The sequence below is a fragment of the Heteronotia binoei genome, chromosome 1, assembly GCF_032191835.1.
Source record: "Heteronotia binoei isolate CCM8104 ecotype False Entrance Well chromosome 1, APGP_CSIRO_Hbin_v1, whole genome shotgun sequence".
NCBI classification, from domain to species: domain Eukaryota; kingdom Metazoa; phylum Chordata; class Lepidosauria; order Squamata; family Gekkonidae; genus Heteronotia; species Heteronotia binoei.
In genome coordinates this window covers 47,834,145-47,853,848 of record NC_083223.1, presented here as the reverse complement: position 1 = coordinate 47,853,848, position 19,704 = coordinate 47,834,145, and the positions used below count along the sequence as shown (strand labels likewise).

The following is a 19,704-nucleotide window of genomic DNA, read 5'->3' as shown; positions in this document are numbered from 1 at the left end:
ATTTTTGTCAATAAATTAATATATTTGGGTCAGTTTGGTGTTTGGTTTGGAAACTACCAAAGATTTCCTTGAATATGGCTTTGAATTCCATGGTAGAAGAAAGATGGCATGCAAGTGTGATAAATAATATGAAAAGGGTACATGTCATCTCTAATTTCTGGCATCTCAGAAACAAGATGTTACATATGTTAAGCATGATGTAAAGACTAATGTACACTTTTTCCAGAATATTATTGTTAAAATATCTACTTTTATATGATGAAAAGTAAGTTTTGAGTGTTTGAAAGACTATCTTAGAAACTTTCCATATGGTGTTGTTATTTCTTGTGATATGTTTGCTTATTAATAATAGTGTGTGCAAGAGTAAAACGGCCATAGTGGGGGGGGGGGAGTTACGGGGTGAACATGACTTTAAAATCTTGTGTACTCTTTTTCTGGGAAAGCACATTGACCAAGGTTTCTTTTCATACCCAGAGTCCATGACTTTACTATGTCAGTTTTCCCACTTTCACCACGTATGAATTCTCCCACTTTCTGTATTTGCCTTGCCATGGTTTGCTTTCACTTAGAGGGAAGAGTGTACCTTGCCAGTGGTCCTTAGGCCTCAGCCCAGTGAAGAAACCAGGCTAGCCTTCATTTCTGTAGTCTTACAGCACAGCTAGTGAAGTAACACCTGTCAGATGTTTTCCTCTGCCACCCCACACTAGAAAAAATTATTTTGTAGCTTCCAGTTACTTGTAAACTATAGAATTGAGGGGATATACACACCCAGAGCTTTGTCACCAGCCACATGACTAAAAACCACAGGATAGTTATACCACCTGTCTGAACAAGAACATCAGCAAGGAAAGATCAGCCTCTACTATCAGACTGCAAGTGTGAATCACATTTTTTCTGCTCAGGATTCCCTAAAATGTTCTGAATTCCCTAAAAAAAAGAAATTGGAAAACCAAGGAGATAAAAGTTTTAGTCCAGCTTTTTCACGTACTGTGCTGATTTTCCACCAAGAGGGATCTGTAATGCTCCTCTACATTATCTAATGTAATTTCTCACCGGCAAGCAGAGGTAGTGCAGTCAGTTCAACTGGCTTTGCACTTGGACTCCTCATTCTGCTGCATATGCAGACCAAGCTGTAGGCTCAGGCCTGCCACCCCAGCATTGCTCCACTGCCACAAACTAGGCAAAACCACATCAAAACATAGGGGTAAGGAGAGATGCTGTGCTGTCCTTTGGATCTGATGTGGCATGCTTACCCAAAAAATTGGCCATCTTTTCTTTATTCCCCCCTCCCTGCTGAGAGTAATTAATGAATCACTTCCTTTGCTATGGTAGAGCTTGGGTAAGATTTTTTTTTCCCCTCCTGCAGGGGACATAGGACAGGAGGTGTCTGCCTGCTGTTGTTTTAATTATGTGACTTATGTCCTTAGGAGTCTACCTATGGTACACACATCCATGAGAAACGGGAAGAGCGGGAGGCAAGGTTCTGCAACACTGTGCATGATATTGTAAACAGAGGAGGCAGAGGTCTCATTCCTGTGTTTGCTCTAGGAAGAGCACAAGAATTGCTTTTGATTCTAGGTACGTATCTACATATTACCTTTTTCTAACATATTAGAGATGATTTTTAATGTGCTTCATATATTTTTTGTATAACAATTAGGAAAACGTCCCTTAATTTTTAGATATCCTGCTTCTGCCATGTGCGTGGAAGCCTAGACATTTTTATTAAACAAAGCATTGGTTCATTTCCAATATGGAAGACTTTAGGGAGAGGCAAAGGGCAGCATTTAGCTGCCAACATCTTTTTTCCAGTTCCCTAATCTACCTGAGCAGCATTGCCATCTGTTACTGTATTCAGCTACACTTGGCACACCAAACAGCAACCCCAGCCTGCTGGTAGCTGATGGAAATTCATGACCCCAACATATCTCCAGTATAACCCTTTGTTGCTTGTTTAAAATAAGCTTTTTCTGTTACTTCTGGCAATGCTGTTATTTTACAGGAAATAAAATTGGTGCTTATTGCCAACTAGGCAAGGCTTCTTCTATCCAGTTTTCTAGTAGAGAAAGAAAGCATTTTATTTTAAGCCATTTATTTGTCCAGAATGCTTGTATGCCCAGTGCAATCTGTCTCAGGTTCTGCCTGTTAGTTCCTTTTTATGCTTGAAATTAAGATAACAAGCTTTGGGCTGGATTACGTGCTGGTGAGGCAGATGTTTCACACCTCCCTCTTACCCCAGCAGGTGCTGGTGATGTGAACACCTTACAGAGGTGATGTGAAAATCTGGGGGACCCACGTAGGGCTTGTGCATAGGAGTAGGGCAGGTAGGTGGGAGGATCCGTGGTGGTGTGTGCAATCCTTGGAGCCTGCCTTCCTTGCAAGCGAAGAAAGACTCCAAAGAGCACAGGTGCTGCACCACCACTTTAGGAAAGTGAAAGCGATGGGGCAGCATGTGCCTTCAAAAGAGTGCAGGCACTGCCCTGCTGCTTTTGCTTTCCGGAAGGTGAAGGTGGAGGATGGTGCCTGCATTCTTCGGAGACTGCCTTCCCTTGGAACAAACAGTGCAGGTGCTGCCCTGCCACTCTCATCTTCCCATGTTTCGCAGGGGTGGGGCCTAGGGCACCAGAACCTGTGGCGCCGGCCCTGAGAATCACAGCATATCTGTTCCATTGTAAAATAACTTCCCAGAGAGCTCTTCCCCCCCCCCCCCCCGAGTTTAGAGTGGTTTTGATACAATTTACAAAAATTGACTGGGGTGTCTTTATCTAGATGAATATTGGCAGAATCACCCTGAACTCCACGACATCCCTATATACTATGCTTCCTCTCTGGCAAAGAAGTGCATGGCGGTGTATCAGACCTACGTCAATGCCATGAACGATAAAATCCGCAAGCAGATAAACATCAACAACCCCTTTGTATTCAAACACATTAGTAATCTGAAGGTGAGTGAATAAAGGATGTTTTAATATGATGACAACATTTAATCAATAAATTAATTAATATTAACAGATTGAAAACTTTGCATAAATTAAAGAGGTGCCCCAGTTAATCAGGAAGCCCCTGACTAACTTTTTTTTTAAAGTAAAATTTACTTTCTAAAAAGTAAATTCAGTATCTTACAAACTATTTAAGTAGCAGGCATCATCTTAGGAAAAAACGTTTCTCTTTTTCTCTCACAAAAGAATCCTAAGGTGCTTTCTGCTGTGACATAGTTCATGTATAACCTAAAAACCATTATGCTTTTTGGTTGTTTTCCAAGCAAGTAGCATTGTTTTATTCATTTGCAAATCAGCCAACATTTATTGAGCTGGCTAAAATTCATTAAGAATTCCTTTAACTGGAAGACAGCCCTAGTTAACTTCACAGGAACATGTAGTATGGTTTAAAATAGAATTGGTTAAAATAGAATTTCAAAACCTATTAGAAAGAATAATAATAATAACGTTTTATTTATATCCCGCCCTCCCCGCTAAGGCAGGCTCAGGCTAACAACATATCAATACAATAAATTAACAGATTGAAACAGGTATTAAAAACAGCATTTAACCTTAAAAACATTCCAGTTTAAAATTAAACATTAAATATTTCTGGTGCTATTTCCTCAGTAGATATGATGGCGGATCTCACTTGAGGCGAATCCATCAATCATTCAGTCAGGCAAAGGCCATCCTAAAAAGGATGGTCTTGCAGGCCCTGCGGAACTGTTCGAGGCTCTGCAGGGCCCGCACTTCTTCCGGGAGCTGGTTCCATAGGTGTGGGGCTGCAGTAGAGAAGGCTCGTATACGGGTGTTCTGTAGTTTTGCCTCCTTCGGCCCAGGGATAGTCAGTTGGTTCTTCCCCGCTGACCTCAGTGCTCTCTGGGGTTCATATGGGGAGAGACGGTCCCTCAGGTAGGCAGGTACTCAACCATATAGGGCTTTAAAGGTGATAACCAGCACTTTGTAACGAACCTGGTATGTGACCGGTAGCCAGTGCAGTCCGCGCAGCCCCGGCACTACAACTTTGTATTGTTGTTCTGCAGGACAATGGTAGGGTAATGCATATCAGGGTGCACCCTACCACTCCACTGAGCAAAGTGTAAGGCCTGTCTCTGGGATAAGTATCCTTTAGCCATAAAATTATAGTCATAGAGTTGGAAGGGGCCATTCGGGCAATTAGTCCAACCCCCTGCAAGATCAGCCTAAAGCAGCTGATTTCATTGATGAACCACTCTTGCTGGGAAAAAAAAAATTCAAAACCTATTGGTACTTTTCCACCTGTAATTTAAATTCATTATTGTGAGTCCTATTCCATACTGCTAACAGGAACAGCTTCCTGCCCTCCTGTAAGTATCAGCCCTTCAAATACTCAAAGAGAATGATCACATCTCTCCCTTCAGCCTCCTCTTCTCCAGACTGAACATTCTAAAGTTCCCCAGCCTTTCCTCATAGGGCTTGGGCTATGACATCTTGTGATTTGGATGTTATGCCTATGTTGATACACCCCAAGACCACATTAGCTGCATCATCATGATTGCCCATATTTAGACACACTGCAGCCCAGAAGTGTATCCCCCATCCAGTATGCATGGCTTTGATTTTTTTACCTCGATGTTAAACTCTGTACTTATCCTTGTTGAATTGCGTGTTATTCACATCTGCCCACTTTTCAGTGTGTTCAGATCTCATTGAATTCTATCTGTCTTTTGGTGTGTTTGCTACTCCCTTGGCATCATCTGCAAACTTAAAGAGTAGCCCCTTCACCCCCTTATCCAGATCATTTATAAAAATATTAAAGTACCAGCCTCCGAACGGAGTCCTGTGGTACCCCCCTGGACACCTCCCTCCAGGCAGATCAAATGCCATTGACAAATACGCTGGCTGTGCTTCTCCAACTAGTTCTCTATCCGTGTAACTACGCTAGAGTCCAGTTCGCAGTCCTCCAATTTACCAATCAGACCATCAAGACAAACATTATCAAAAGCTTTACTGAAATCTAGGTAAACAATGTTCATGGTATTCCCATGATCCAGTAAACCTATCTCTCTTATCAAAGAAGGAAATGAGGTTGGCCCTTTTGGGGGCAAACCTGTGCTGACTTCTCCTTAACTCCAAGCTGTCCTTCAGATGCTCACAGATTGACCCCTTTAAAATCTGCTTCAGTATCTTTCTTGGGAACAGAGGTCAAACTGACTGGCCTGTAGTTTCCTGGGTTATCGTTCCTCACTTCTTTGAAAACTGGAATAGCATTCACCCTCCTTCAGTCTTGTGACACATCTTCCATCCTCCTAGAAGTCTAACCAAGAGGTACTGACCTTTAAAGCCCTTTGCGGTCTAGGACCAACATATCTGCAGAGTCTTTTCTCCCAGTATGTCCCCAGAAGAGTGTTTAACTCCTCAGAACAACATCTCCTGATGATCCCTGGCCTAAAAGACATCTGTTTAGTCTCAACCAGGGCCAAAGCTTTTTCAGCTCTGGCTAGTGGAATGTGCTCCCAAGTGAGATCAGGGCCCTGCAAGACTTCTTACAGTTCCACAGGACCTGCAAAACGGAGTTCTTCTAGGCCTTTGGTTGAGACAGCAAGTGTCCAAATTGCATCGGCCTCCCCTGCTTCGCCCTGTTCCACCCTGCCCACCTACTTCTCGGGGCTTGCACTAATTCAGCTGTGCCATTGATGGTTATGTATACTTGTCCGACATTCTGGCCCATCTTGGGCACTCATGCAGGAGCATGTAGGAGTTCCTTGCAGATTATGTTAGGTGGAGGGGGTTTGTTGGCTTTAAGTATTCTGTGATGTTTTTAACTGGTTTATTCTGTTGTAACCTGCCCTGAGCCTGCTTGTGGGGGAGAGTAGGATAGAAATACAATAAAATATATAACTTGTAGATGATGATCAAACGCTCTACAAACTCTGCACCGAGTTGAGTGGCTTTTCAGCAGACTTCTTAGACTAGAATAAGGTTCTTTGGAGGATGTTTGGATCCACTCCATTCATTCTCTGATTCCTCTTTATGACTAATGACTGCAGAAATTACTAGCCAAATGTTTTACTAGAGGACATATTCCAGTCTGTCTAATCAGTTATTGTAGACCATCTTCATCTATTCAAAGGTGATTGGTGGGAGAAGTAGAGTGCTGGGTTCTGTTCATGAGAAACAGTAGTGAGATGGAGCTGCTAATACTCAGAGGCTCCTTCTCCCTGCAGCCCACGGTGCGACATATGTGGCATTTCAGTATCCCACAGTAGACAGCTTCCAGTGTGTATAGAAAGTGAACTACAAATGCACACTGACCATGATGGAACAGTTTCTAAGGCTGTCACAGAATGGCTGTGCAGTTTGAGAGGAAGGGGTAGGGTCCCACTAGGCACGAGGTCTGTCACCACAGCATTTCAGATGGGAGAGGGGATTTGCTATGGATTCCTCTGGTTAAAGGGTAGGGGTGGGCAGTAAGCTCGAGTATCTGGCATGTTTAAGAAAGAACATAAGAGAAGCCATGTTGGATCAGGCCAACGGCCCATCAAGTCCAACACTCTGTGTCACACAGTGGCAAAAAATGTTATATACACACATACACTGTGGCTAATAGCCACTGGTGGACCTGTGCTCCATACACTGTGGCTAATAGCCACTGATGGACCTGTGCTCCATATTTTTATCTAAACCCCTCTTGAAGGTGGCTATACTTGTGGCCGCCACCACCTCCTGTGGCAGTGAATTCCACATGTTAATCACCCTTTGATTAAATGGCAACCAGAAGATGTCTCAGTTGCAGGGTGGATCCTGTCCTCCATTCCAGTAAGCAAAGTCTGGATCCTTTCTGCAATTTAAGTGACTCTCAGTGGAAGAACCCCTTAAGCTGCAGGCAGACTCATGGGAATATGGTTGACTCCACCTCCACAGGGCTAGCAGCTTATTTGTCTATTGAGTTACCCTGTGTTGATCAGTTCAGTGTTAAAGTTCATCATCCTGTACTGTCCAGCGTATTAATTATGGACCACATTAAAACAACATATTCTTGAAAATATTGAGTTTGCTGACCCAAAGGAGTGTAATATAAACAAAGACCACTGCAAACCTTCTGTACAATAAGCATGGTATCATAAAGCATGCACAAATTGGCTAGGATCCTTTGCTCTAGTTTTGTCAATTGAATTAATGTATTTTTTTGTTGTTGTTGCATAGAGTATGGATCATTTTGATGACATCGGCCCCAGCGTTGTGATGGCTTCCCCTGGAATGATGCAGAGCGGCTTATCCCGAGAGCTTTTTGAGAGCTGGTGTACTGATAAAAGGAATGGAGTCATCATAGCAGGATACTGTGTGGAAGGAACACTTGCCAAGGTGAGTTTTCATTTTATCGCTGTGTTGAATACAGAATAGCCTGACTGAGAAGTGGCTCTCTTACATATAAACTTTTTATTGCTCAATCAGGATTTTCTGAGTCTGTATATTTGCAGACAAGTACTCTTTAATTTTAACGATTTTACTCTTTAACGATTGTAATTTTGCATCAAACTTGTCATAGTTGGGAACACAGATAGTACAGTGGCCAAGAGACTAGGGTCGTTTTCGCACTTAGCGTTTGCTCCCCTTATTCCTCGGCGCAATTATGTCCGGATCATTTTCCTCGTTTTCGCACATTGCCTCTTTAGTGGAGTCGCTTTCCATGAAGCCCCGGCTCAAATCGCTTTTGCACTAGCATCGACTTGAGTTCGATGCCCTGTCAAACATTTTTTTTTTAAGCGCAAGTCTAATTGCGTAACAACGTAACAATGTAACAACGTAACAACATGACAACGTAAACCGCATCACGTGTGCCGCTTCTGCTTATGGAGTGGCTGCAGCTGTAGTATCCTCCACAGCCCTTTATGTATTAACAGAAGCATTCACAGTGGAGAATCCCAGCACTAGATTCCCCCCCCCCCAACACAAATTCCAGAGTTGCGTGTGTGTGTGTGTGTATGTGGCAGCTTCTTCCTTTCCCAGCCTCGCTCCCTCCCGGGTGGTGAAGCTGGGATTTCCTCCACGCTCTTCCCCCTCCCCGGCTGGCGTTTGCAGCCGCAACGGGGACCTGACTGACTCCTGCTGCCAGAGCTCCCCCCCCCCCATTCTCTCCTTCCCCTTCTGTGGCGCGTGTGAAGAGCGAGCTCGCGTCTGTTTTCTAACCGAGCGGAATGTAGCCAGGGAGGAGAATGCAGGACTCCAACTTCCCATTTTATACATGGCGATTTTGTGCAGGTCCAGAAATGCTGGTGGCACAGCTGAGGGAGGCATTGCCTTTTTAAAACACACACACATGAACGCTTTGGCCCACGCCGGCACTAGATTTCCCCCCCCCCAACAATGTATAATGTATAATGCAATTTCGAAGTTGCGAAATAACGCAACAGCGGAAAAGCAAACCTCACATACCCGCCGCTTCAGGAGGGTTTTTTTTTTCTATTTGTTAATTTTGAAATATCGCTATTACGCAAGAAAGATGAAGTTTTTAAAAAAAAAATGGCCGTGCGGGCACTTTTGGGAAGCGCCGCGAACGGCTGATGATTGGCCAAGGGGGTGGATGGGGTGGGAGGACGGAAAGGGAGAGGGTGACGCCCACAAAGCAGTCGATCCGGCGTGGATGGATTTCCCACAGCAAACTCCGAGGAGTGGATCCGGTGTGGATCCGGAGGTTTTCAAAAACTCCGGAAGGAGGTGGATCTAGATACTCCGGCGTGAAACCCCTGCAGCACCGGAGCAAGACGCAGCGCCGGAGCAACAGGTGCGAAAACCAGGAAAAGATCCGGAGGTAAATGGGGTGCTACGCCGGAGTAAACGCTAGTGAGAAAACGGCCTAGGTGTACCTTTCTGAGCAGAATTAAAGTTTTCCAAATCCATGCAGGTCAGTGGGCTTAGAATGGTATAACTCGGCTTACAGTAGCACTGTGAGTTTTGGGGTTGAATCTCCCCTCCGCCGCAAACCCTATTTCAGTCTCAAGCCCTTCTTTTTGCTCCTTTTAATATTGAAACTCACATTGACTTTGTAGAGTAAAATCAAGGCCAACGTTTTCAGGGCTAGGCTTTTAGGATGCATATGCATCATGGTATCTTTTTAAAAAATCTCAATGAACTGATACAACATATTACTGCAATTTTGTTTCATTACAGCATATAATGTCTGAACCTGAAGAAATTACAACTATGTCAGGACAGAAACTTCAGCTAAAGATGTCAGTGGATTACATTTCTTTCTCTGCTCATACAGATTACCAACAAACCAGTGAGTTTATTCGAGCACTGAAACCTCCCCATGTGGTTAGTATCTGTTTTTGCTGCTTTCTGGGAGAACAGTATTTGTCACATTCCATAACTTGGCCGGGGGAGGGGTGGGTGTAGATAATAATCAGTGGTTCAAAGCAAGGCTCCTTTCTGAAATAATTTATGGTTTAACAAGTTTGGCTGACACGTTTTTATGGCATGCGATTTTTATCGTGAATACTGCTGCAGTTAATATTATGCAAAATTTATAAAAGAATTATCACAAAATGAGCTTAAGAGTCACTGTTGCTCAAAATCATTGTTTTCAACTGCTGATGGGAGAAAACCTCTCTGATATCGTTTGGAAATGAGATTCATCCAGGCAGGGCAGGGCTTTTTTGTAGAAAAAGCCCAACAAGAACTCATTAGTATATTAGGCCACACCACATGACATCACCGGATACCCCAGCCAATCGCAGCAAGGACGCACAATCAGGCAAGGCTGGGCCATCCAGATCAGGGTGGAATTTAGCCATGTGCAAGGGAGAAAGATACCCAGTCCACCATGCTCAGGGCAATAAGGAGCTTCTCACAGTACACAACACACATTTAGGAAGATTTTCATTGAAAAGTATTTTTAACTCCTTCAGCACTGCGGAAAGGATGCTTGGGGCGCTGCATACCAGCTGAAGGTCACAACCCATATTACAACAAGACAGCTGTGTTCATAATATCAGAAGGGAAATAGGGGGAGGGCTTCTGTTTCAAAGAAACAAAAAGAAGTCTTCATAGGACAAACCTCCAGAACGTCCTGCTGTGCACAGTTCAGAAACAACACCGTGCCAGGTACTGTACAAAGCAGAGACATTTACAAAACTAGAAGAATAGGATGGAGCAGAAGAAATCAGAAGCTGAAAGATAATGGGGATGGGGAGAGGGTGCTGATGGGGAGGGGGTGCTAAGGAGTTTCAAGAGTGGGCTTAGCTATTCAAGATACTGAGTGTTCCATAAATACTCCAGCAGTATTTTTTTTCCTTTAAAAATTAGGCTGGGAGTCATGATTCTGATTAGAATTATGGCATGAGCAGGGGATAAGATTTTTCCTTGTATCGTGTACCTGATCTGAAATTATCCCAGAGAATCTTTGTTTGTCCCAGTGGAAAAAACAGGTACTGAAAAAAGACATGCAGGGAATGGAATGAAAAACCAGGGATGTTACTTTTAAAGCTCCTCGAAGGGGAAGACAAAATACAATATCATACAATACAATATCATTCCTTGAAGGGGAATACAATACAATACAAAATACAATATCATAAATTCATATGTCCCACTCTAAGTTTTCCTCTTAAAATAATTCCCCTCTCCTTTTTCTTGGTTTTTACTGTGCAATGGAAAAGACCCAGTTATCAGTCTCTTGGCTCCATCAAGACAAAAGCAGTTTTGGGGAGCATGATTTTAGTGAGGGGGGAGCTAAAGGAGAGAGACTAAGAACCCCCTCCCCACATAGATCTTCTACTCCAAACTACAGCCTCCAGGTCTGTATTTTATAAAAGAAGAAAATATCAAGGGCAAGCTGTTAGTGTTTGTTGCATGTATTTTGCACCTCCCCCCCACCAATGGATGGAGAAATCAAGAAGGGGATAAGGAAAGATGAAAAATGATGAGTACCAAGGATGCAGAGGGGAAGAGACTTTCAAGGAAGAGCTCAAAGCTTGCAGCTGATGTAGAAGGCAACAGGGAACAAATGCGTAAGACAATAAATAATCTGCCCTAGAATTTTGTTCCAACACCTCTCCCGCTCGCTCTCTTGCAGTCTCACCCTTGACAGCTTTAGTCCAAAGGACCAGCAGCTCCCCATAAGGCAGGCATGGTGAGCGTGAGCTCCATGTGTGGTGGACACCCAGCCACTTCTGGCTCGTCAGCCCAGCCCATGCTTCTGGAAAGACTGGAGAAGCTTCAGTGGCTCCAGTGGTGATGACCCTTGGCACCGCTGGCTCCCAGGCCCTGCTGAAGTGCCATCTTGCCACCCACCTCCCCAGGCAGCCTTCCCTCTGCCAGAGACTTTTTTTGAGCCAGAGCCCTGGCCAAGCCAGCCAAAGAGCACTCCAGTGCATTCTGGCTAAAAAAAACCCTGCATCCAGGCTAACCTAACATGAAGGAATGCATAAGAAAGGGGTATTAGAGAGGAGGTGAGGTGATATGGGGAATGGTAGAGATTCAGAACATTTCAAAAATGCATCTCAGGTTACAAAAGACTGTGACCATTATCCATGTGCACCCCAGGCTTTTCTGTGCCCCCCACTTCCCTCATGGAGCCCATGACCCATACACACCCTCCCCTAAAGGCCCCATCTGAGGTGGCGCTGGGCAGGTAGGACACAGTCTCAAAGGAATTATTTCTGCTTAGCAGAGAACTACTTGGTTTCTGACGAAAGAATTGTGCCAAGAAGCTGATGAGAACAAAAAGAAACAAGCCCAGCAGCAGGCGACAAGAACAGGGTAGACTTAATGCAGTTGCTGAGGGCATGCTGTGCACAGCTAGGATGCGTCCCTTTTTTCTTCTTGCCCCAGCCATACGCTGAATGAATACACTGAATAAAAAGTGCCTTTAGCAATACACAATAAAAAGTGCCTAGACTCTGAGATCTTCCTGTGTTGACTCTTTAATATAGATACTTGTGCACGGTGAGCAGAATGAAATGGCCAGGTTGAAAGCTGCACTAATTCGAGAATATGAAGATAATGACGAAGTTCACATTGAGGTCCACAATCCCAGGAATACTGAAGCTGTGACCCTCAACTTCAGAGGAGAAAAGCTTGCCAAGGTAATGAATTTAAAAAAAACCCAAATCTAGTCTCTGTCAAAAGTAATATTTTGCCCCCTTCCAAAGCTGTGTTTTTACCCTACAGTGATAAGAGCTCCCTGTGCTGTATGAGGAGCTTAGCAGGGAAGGGAAGAAGTTCTCTTTCAGTCTGACTTTATCATGGAAGCCTCCACACCAGGCTTCAGAGAGCCCTATGCACAAGGGAAGGAAGTTGCTGATTTTCTGTCTCAGCTGCTGTTTTGAATCCAAACTCAAAAGGGTTTCCCCCTCCAAAAAAAAAAATCCTCTGGAGCCAGTCTCCTAGGAGAGTAAGGGATTACTCTGGCAGCAGAAAGGGGACAGTAGAAAAACTGTTCCTGCATGTGGCTGGGATCCTGGCCCTAGTTGCTCAGTTGTCTTGGCTGGCAAGAGTTCATGATCAGATACTTGGTAAAAGCCTCAGGATCGCAGCTTCGTTCCTAGAGACTAGGAAGAGTCCAGCAGCCAGCATCCTCAGCAAGAACCAACATGAGTTATTCATTATGGGCATTTGCCCTTCCTCTGCCTGTATGCCCACTCTAAAGTTGAACATCAGACACCAGGCCAGGTTATTGGGAAAGAGTTGTTCATCAGAATGAGTAAAAGGCATTTATTCTACTGTGGATGATCTATTTGGGTGCAGGGATACACAAGATATTGTGTAAATAGTGTCCATGCTAGCGTGAAAATGTCAGTCTGTACCTGGCGAAAAGATCTAGCGCACTGCTGCCACTGTCTCCTGCTTAAATGGAGTCCACTTTTCTTCTCCGCAGTTTAATTTCCATTCACCTTTCTTGTATGTTGACCCTCTCATTAATCTTCTGTGGTTGTCCCTTTTCTCAGGTCATGGGCTCTCTAGCAGACAAGAAACCAGAACAAGGGCAGAGAGTTTCAGGAATACTGGTGAAGAGGAACTTTAACTATCACATCCTTGGTCCATGTGACCTGTCCAGTAAGTAACAGTGGCTGGAGAGTATGACCATAAGTTCATCTCAGTAGGCTATTTCTTAAGCCCAATTTATGTTCCCTATTCATCCCCCCCCCCCCAAATTTCCTACAGACTACACCGATCTGGCCATGAGCACTGTGACACAGACCCAGGCTGTTCCGTACACCGGCTCTTTTACTTTGCTTTACTACCAACTGCAAAAACTAACAAGTGAGTAACTGAAAAGAAATGCTTGGGATCCATTTGAGGTGGTTGTTTTGTTTGTTCTATCATTTGTTTTTCCAAGTTAGAAAGCTTTAATATGCAGCTTGGTTTTGAAATGCTTGCCAAAGTATATAAAACAGAAGTAGCCAATATGCTGTACTGAGAATTCCCCCCAGAACGTACCACATAATCCTCTGCAGTTGCAAAGGTTCTATGGCTAATGGAGAAAAATTCCTTGGCTGATAAATCAGTATGGAAAGCGTTCATGAGGGCAGGAGGTTTGAAAACCACAGCCCTAAACGCTGTGTCTAGTATTTGGTTTCATGTCTTTGCTGTTGCCAAACAAGCCATGATGCTTGTAAGTTAAATCACTGTGGTCTATAGTGTATACCAGCAATCCCCAAATGTGGCACCTGCCAGGGCTGTGGGATTCACATGCTGCCCTGCCTTTACTTTCCTTTCTCCCTTTTCATGGCCCGTTCTTCCTTCTCCTCACTCATCCCATTCACAATCTTCCCTTTGTCACTCTCCACATTCCTTACTTTGCCGACTCCTCTTTCTCTATTGAATCTCTGTCCTCAACCCCTAACTCACAGCACTTCTCCAGCTGGCTTGAAGGACCTGCTACATGCAATAAGAAGATGGAGAAGCTGCTGAAGAACAACCCTGCTGGATCAGTCCAATGATTCATCTAGTCCAGCATCTCATTTCACACAGTGCCAACCGCATGGACCCGGAAGGGCTTCATGCAGGACACAGACACCAAGGCCTTCCCCTCATGTTGCCTCCTACCACTGGTACTCGGAGGTTTACTGCCTTTGGAGACAGAGATTCCTTTTAGTCATCTTGGCTAGTAGCCACTAGGGGTATGCAGGGGGGGGGGGTTACCAGTATTTTTTGGTTCAGGTTTATTGGACCAAAACAATTTTCAGGATTCCTGAGAAATTTGATTCCAGTACAGTATGGTATTTGGAGCCAAGATTTTTCAGAAATCTCAAAATTTTTAAGGTCCAGTAGACATGAGAAGGAAAATACCAGCCTGATCCTGGGGCTGGCTTGGTTTCTTCTGCTGCCTATTTAAACCAAGCCACAGGAGAAGGCAATGCAGAGCTGCACCAGCAGTGAGCTCTCGACTCTCCACCAATCCAGCTGATCTTGGACTGGTTTCTTATGCAGTCCCATTTAAACTGGACTCTTAAGAGAAGGCAGCCACAGCTGAGGCAGCGGAGAGCTTCAGTCTGCTCCTGTCTTTCTGCTGTTTTCAGTTCTACCCGAAATCCCCAAATATATCTGGGATTTTCTTGGGATTTTTCCCCCCTGAGAAAACCCAGATACATTTGGGAAGCTGAAATATACCTAAACACCAAGAAGGTATTTTGGGGGTATATTTTCAGCTCAGGTAGATCCCAATGCACACCTCTAGTAGCCACTCATGGACCTATCCTCCATGAATCTGTCTAATCACCCCTTAAGGCCAATTCAAATAGTAGCCAGCAACATCCTGATGTTAATTCCTCTTTAACTCGCATGTTGTTATAAAACAGCAGATGCTAAAGGTAGGATTGCACAGTGATCAAGTGCTTCAAAAGAATGCAGGAGAAGAAGACATTGAGTTTGGCTAATGGAAACTAAGAGTCCAGTCACACAGCACATCCTTTGTCACAGTGAGCCAAATTGGCCGCTGATCACATCTACAATTAACTGCCTGGCTCATTTACAGTTTGCTCCCATACAGGTATGTTCTGAGAAGGCTGGTTCAGTTCTCCAGGAAGAAAACTGCATTGTCGTTCAGGCAGTTATAACTTTCAAAAAGGAATGTTTGATACATCCAAACAAGGAGTTAATATTTGTATTGAAAAAGTAGATGCTGCTTATTCTGGGCACATTCCACTTAACTTAGTTTTGCTGTTGTGATTTTGGTCATTTTTAAGGTGATGTGAAAGAAATAGAAATCCAAGATAAGCCGGCTTATAAAGTTTTTAAAGCCATTACTGTGATCCAGGAACCAGGCATGGTGGTGCTCGAAGTAAGTATGGCCAGGGGGAAAAGGTATTTACTTGTAGCCTTGGCAAAGTGTTTGCTAAGAATCATTCAGCCATTCTGTCTTTTGTTAGACTTAATGGTGGTGCCGCCTCCTTACCTTTGCTGTCGTTCGCTTTGTAAGGTTTGTAATTTACAAAGCTGCCCTCCCACAATGAGTTGATGTTGAAGATGCAGTGCTTGTAATTTCTCAGCTGGGATCAGAGTAGGCTGCAATATTATATAAAGGCTCTGTCCTTTAAAAAGAGTGAATCTTGACCAGGATTGAAATCTCATTGATGGGGGGTGGGGTGCCAAAGACCACTGCAGGCTCCCAGAGATTTCCTTTGGGCCCCTCTAGAATCATTCATATCCCACCCGAACATCTTATACAAGCAAATCATATGGCTTGCCTGGCTTCTTGGGCTTCTGTGATGATCCAGTCTCCCTGAATTTTGTTCACCTGTTCTCCACCACCTCTTTCTTTGCAGCCTTGCATTGATATAGGAGACAAAAATTAAAATGTGTCAAGTGACTTTCCATAATATGCAGTTATTAAAAATGATGATCCTATAACCCTGGTTTCACTTCTTGGCCTCTTTTCTTCCTAGTGGGTAGCAAACCCTGCTAATGATATGTATGCAGATACCATAACGACAGTGATACTGGAAGTTCAGTCGAATCCCAAATTACATAAATGTAAGTGCTTAATATCTTTGTGCTGATATGTAAAGAAAAGTGAACCAACTTACATCACGTATTTTTGATAACTGAGGTTAAATTGGCAGATCTGGGCCCCTAAAACTCCATGTTGTTGGAAGGTTGCAGTTCATCTACATTTTTAACTGTTATCATTTTTGTTTGTGTGTGATGTTGTCAATCTTCAATCAAGGTGTGTATCTTAGGCCTTGTTAATTACAAATATCTCAGAGGTAGAACGGCAAAACATGACTCAAGTTAATAAACAAGACCCAAACCATAAAGTACACATTCTAAGCCAGGGGCGGTGAACCTCCATCCCGAGGGCCATATACGGCCCTCGAGGTCACTTGGTGTGGCCCTTGGGGATTGCTGGACCAAACCAAGCCAGGTGGCAGCCTCCCTGGGGCCTGGCTGGCCAGCGAGGATTGTGGGGCCCAGTTGCGCTGTGCAGCAGCCTCCCCAGGGCCAGACAGAGATCACAGGGTGCAGATGTACTGTGCAGCAGCCTCCCTGGGGCCTGGCTGACCGGCCAGAATTGCTGCAGGGCCTGGAAAAGTTACTGTTACAGTTCAGTTTGCACTTGGTTATCCCAAATGGTGTGACCTAATATGCTAATATTAGGGGATGTGGTCTAATATGCTACTGAGTTCCTGCTGGGCTTTTTCTACAAAAAAGCCCTGGACTGATGCATTTGTAGGGCTGCGGGATATGTGTGTGTGCACGCCAGATTAGGCTCTCCCTGCATGACTTCAAATAGAAAAACAATTATTTACATTAATTTTGCTGGCCTGAATCATTCTCCCTCGGCGGAGCACTGTTTTTCAAGTTGATAATTTTTTATGACCCGCGAATGATGTTATAAATATCCATATGGCCCTTGGCAGAAAAAAGGTTCCCCACCCCTGTTCTAAGCTCTTCTCATCTGTTTCATGATGTCAGTTTCCCTCCCCACCATAAGAATTGGGAGCATGTTTAATGTTGAGGAAATGAGTGTAGGAACCTTTTCATGCATTTCAATCCCTACTGTATTCATTTGGGGAGGGAGAGAAGCTGGTTTCTCAGTTGCATCATGAAAGAGAGACAGTTGTTCTAAAAAAAACCCCTGTTATTTATTTAACGTCAATCCTAAATGTAAATTCATTGAAACATAAAAATCAGGTGTGCAGCATGCAAAATTAACCAAATTACTTAAATACCCAATTAGGATGCATTGTAATTTTATAAAAGATGTATCCTGGTTATTTTGTCAAATCCCATAACGCAGGGTGGTTGATAAATTCAGTCCTTAAATTCCATTTCCCATCTATAATAGCCAATGTAACTGTCAATCAACTCTGTGACAAGATTTGATATATAGTGATATACACAACCAAGCTCAGCCCTTTCTCTCTATTTCTCAGGGTCAAGAAGGCCAAGGAAACTCAGGAAGACCTAGGATAACTAAGAGAATTGAGGAAGCTAGGTTCTGATACTCTAGCTGTTTAGAATTTGATAGTATATAAACATTCCAAAAGTCCTGTGAGGCAAAAGATACATACAGAATTATCTGTACCTGGAAGGTCACATCACCCAAAGTGTCCTAAAACCTCCTAGGAAACAGAACCGAAGTTTCAACTATAGAGTCTAATTACTGTATAAATAGTATATTTTTGGCACAGGCAGACAGCAGAACCGCAATCCAGCCCTAATTTTGCAACATTTAATTTAGCATTATTTAGTGTTGAAGGCAGTTATATGAATTATTCATGTGCAAAAATGTGTATAATATGTTCAATTAAATCATGTTCATTACTGTATTCCTCTAAAGAGTTCTAGAGAATTCAGCTTTGTAAAAGAACATTATGGTCTGTGGCAGATATTTCTCTCATGCCTCAAATCCAACTCTGCCAACTGAAGAAGTATCAGTTATGGTCCACTGTAGACATAGAATCAAGTGGGTTGCAGTCTTTTTTTGAAGCATCTTTCACTTGGCAGATGTCTAAAATTATTGAGCATATGTATAACCTGAAGTGAACTTGCAGGTTCAATAACTTTCTAGCTCCCTTTTTTCTTGCCATTATATGAAAAAAACATAATTTAGTATTATTATGTAAAGGAAACTTCTAGGAACTTGATAAAGGTAAAGGTAATCCCCTGAGCAAGTACCAGTCATTTCTGACTCTGGAGTGATGTTGCTTTCACAACATTTTCATGGTAGACTTTTTACGGGGTGGTTTGCTGTTTCCTTCCCTAGTCATTTACCCTTTACCCTCAGCATAGTAATGTTTTCTTTGCTCCTGAAGACCTGAAATCAACTATGTATTGTCACAGATGAAAAATAAATGGAATGTTCAATCTGTTTTTCAGCTGCAATGCATAAACTTCCTAAAAAAGTAGACATGGATATGTATCACAAAAAGATGGAGATTATGCTACAGTAAGTTCTGACATTATAATAGAGGAAAAACTTACCAGTATTTGCAGCTAATGTTAATATATTGCCTTTTGAATAAAGTATCTTCTAAAAATGCAGATTAATGTTCTAAATGTTCTTTAAGTTATTTTTGCATTTTCTGCTTTAAATTTGTGTGGTGATAAACCGATTAAGGAGTATTAATACATTGACTGAATTAAAATGTTTGCATATTAACAAAACCCCAACGTGGACATGTCTCTTGGAAATATAATTTACAATTTAAAAAACATTTCCATTTATTGTTGGAGAGCAGGAAGGCTCTAATATTTCCATTTTTTCAGTCTCTCTTAATTGTACACCCCAGAAACAAATTACTTTCAGAAAATAAATATGTGTCCTTAATTTGCAGCCATCCTCTGATTTTAAATTGATTCTTTATCATAACCCAGTTGAAGAGTTAATTGATTAAACTGTTTAAAATTGTGATCTTCTCCATGTGGTTGCTTTAAAATCCACTTAACTCGAAGATGATTTTGGAGTTTAGTGATAAGAATAGCAGACTCTTCTAGGAAACTCCTTAAACCCAGAAGTTGCCAAATTTACATTCCCTGAATACTATTGTCACCAGTTGCACTTTGGGAAGAGGGATGGCGTGGATGTTTCATTGTCAGAATGCTTCAATACTGTATTTGTGGAAACATAACTAAAAGATCCTACCACCTTAGGTTGAGGCATGAAAGCATTGCTTTCTGGGACACCAGAGCATATGGCACTGCCATGACCAATCACACTGAAGTAATGTAAGGAGGAGGATTGGAGGAATCGGATTCTTCAAGATTACTACCTTTTGCAGCAAACCCAGCACAGGACATTTGGGAAATGAATATAGGCTCCAACGTATATCATTTGACATTTGCATACTTAAGATTACCTGCTGCAGTCTTTATTTCCTGCTTCTTTTTTTTTTCTTTGTGAGATTTGTCTTTTTATTTTTTTTTCTTTGTGAGATTTGCCTTTTTATGCTATCAGCTCCTGAATAGAATGTGCTGAAGAGTAGTTTGATGCTGTTCTGCATTTGTAATGATGGGTCTTCATTTGCAGGGACATTTTTGGAGAAGACTGTGTAAGTGTCAAGGAAGATAACATTATAACTGTCACAGTGGATGGAAAATCAGCAAATCTTTCATTGGATACACGGGTATGTTCATCTAAATGTGACACATTTTTCTTAACAGCTAACATTTATTGAGAGTGTGCATATCTGAAGTTATAACATTCCATATGAGTTTTTAAAAACAAATATTTAAATATTGTTGTTTCTGTAAATAAGAGAGCCAGTTTGGTGTAGTAGTTAAGTGCATGGACTCT

General features: G+C 42.8%; 1 protein-coding gene across 2 annotated transcripts in view; it reads left to right on the top strand.

Annotated features, from left to right (window-relative positions):
• CPSF3 (cleavage and polyadenylation specific factor 3) overlaps positions 1–19,704 on the top strand; it is a 28,613-nt gene that overhangs the window by 7,843 nt on the left and 1,066 nt on the right. For both annotated transcript variants that reach the window (XM_060234165.1, XM_060234174.1), the window contains 11 exons: positions 1,428–1,578; positions 2,770–2,945; positions 7,167–7,325; positions 9,132–9,278; positions 11,897–12,049; positions 12,911–13,019; positions 13,128–13,226; positions 15,152–15,246; positions 15,851–15,938; positions 18,288–18,357; positions 19,438–19,534. In XM_060234165.1, coding sequence (XP_060090148.1) covers positions 1,428–1,578; positions 2,770–2,945; positions 7,167–7,325; positions 9,132–9,278; positions 11,897–12,049; positions 12,911–13,019; positions 13,128–13,226; positions 15,152–15,246; positions 15,851–15,938; positions 18,288–18,357; positions 19,438–19,534 — 1,344 coding nt within the window. The remainder of the gene's footprint in view (positions 1–1,427; positions 1,579–2,769; positions 2,946–7,166; positions 7,326–9,131; positions 9,279–11,896; positions 12,050–12,910; positions 13,020–13,127; positions 13,227–15,151; positions 15,247–15,850; positions 15,939–18,287; positions 18,358–19,437; positions 19,535–19,704) is intronic.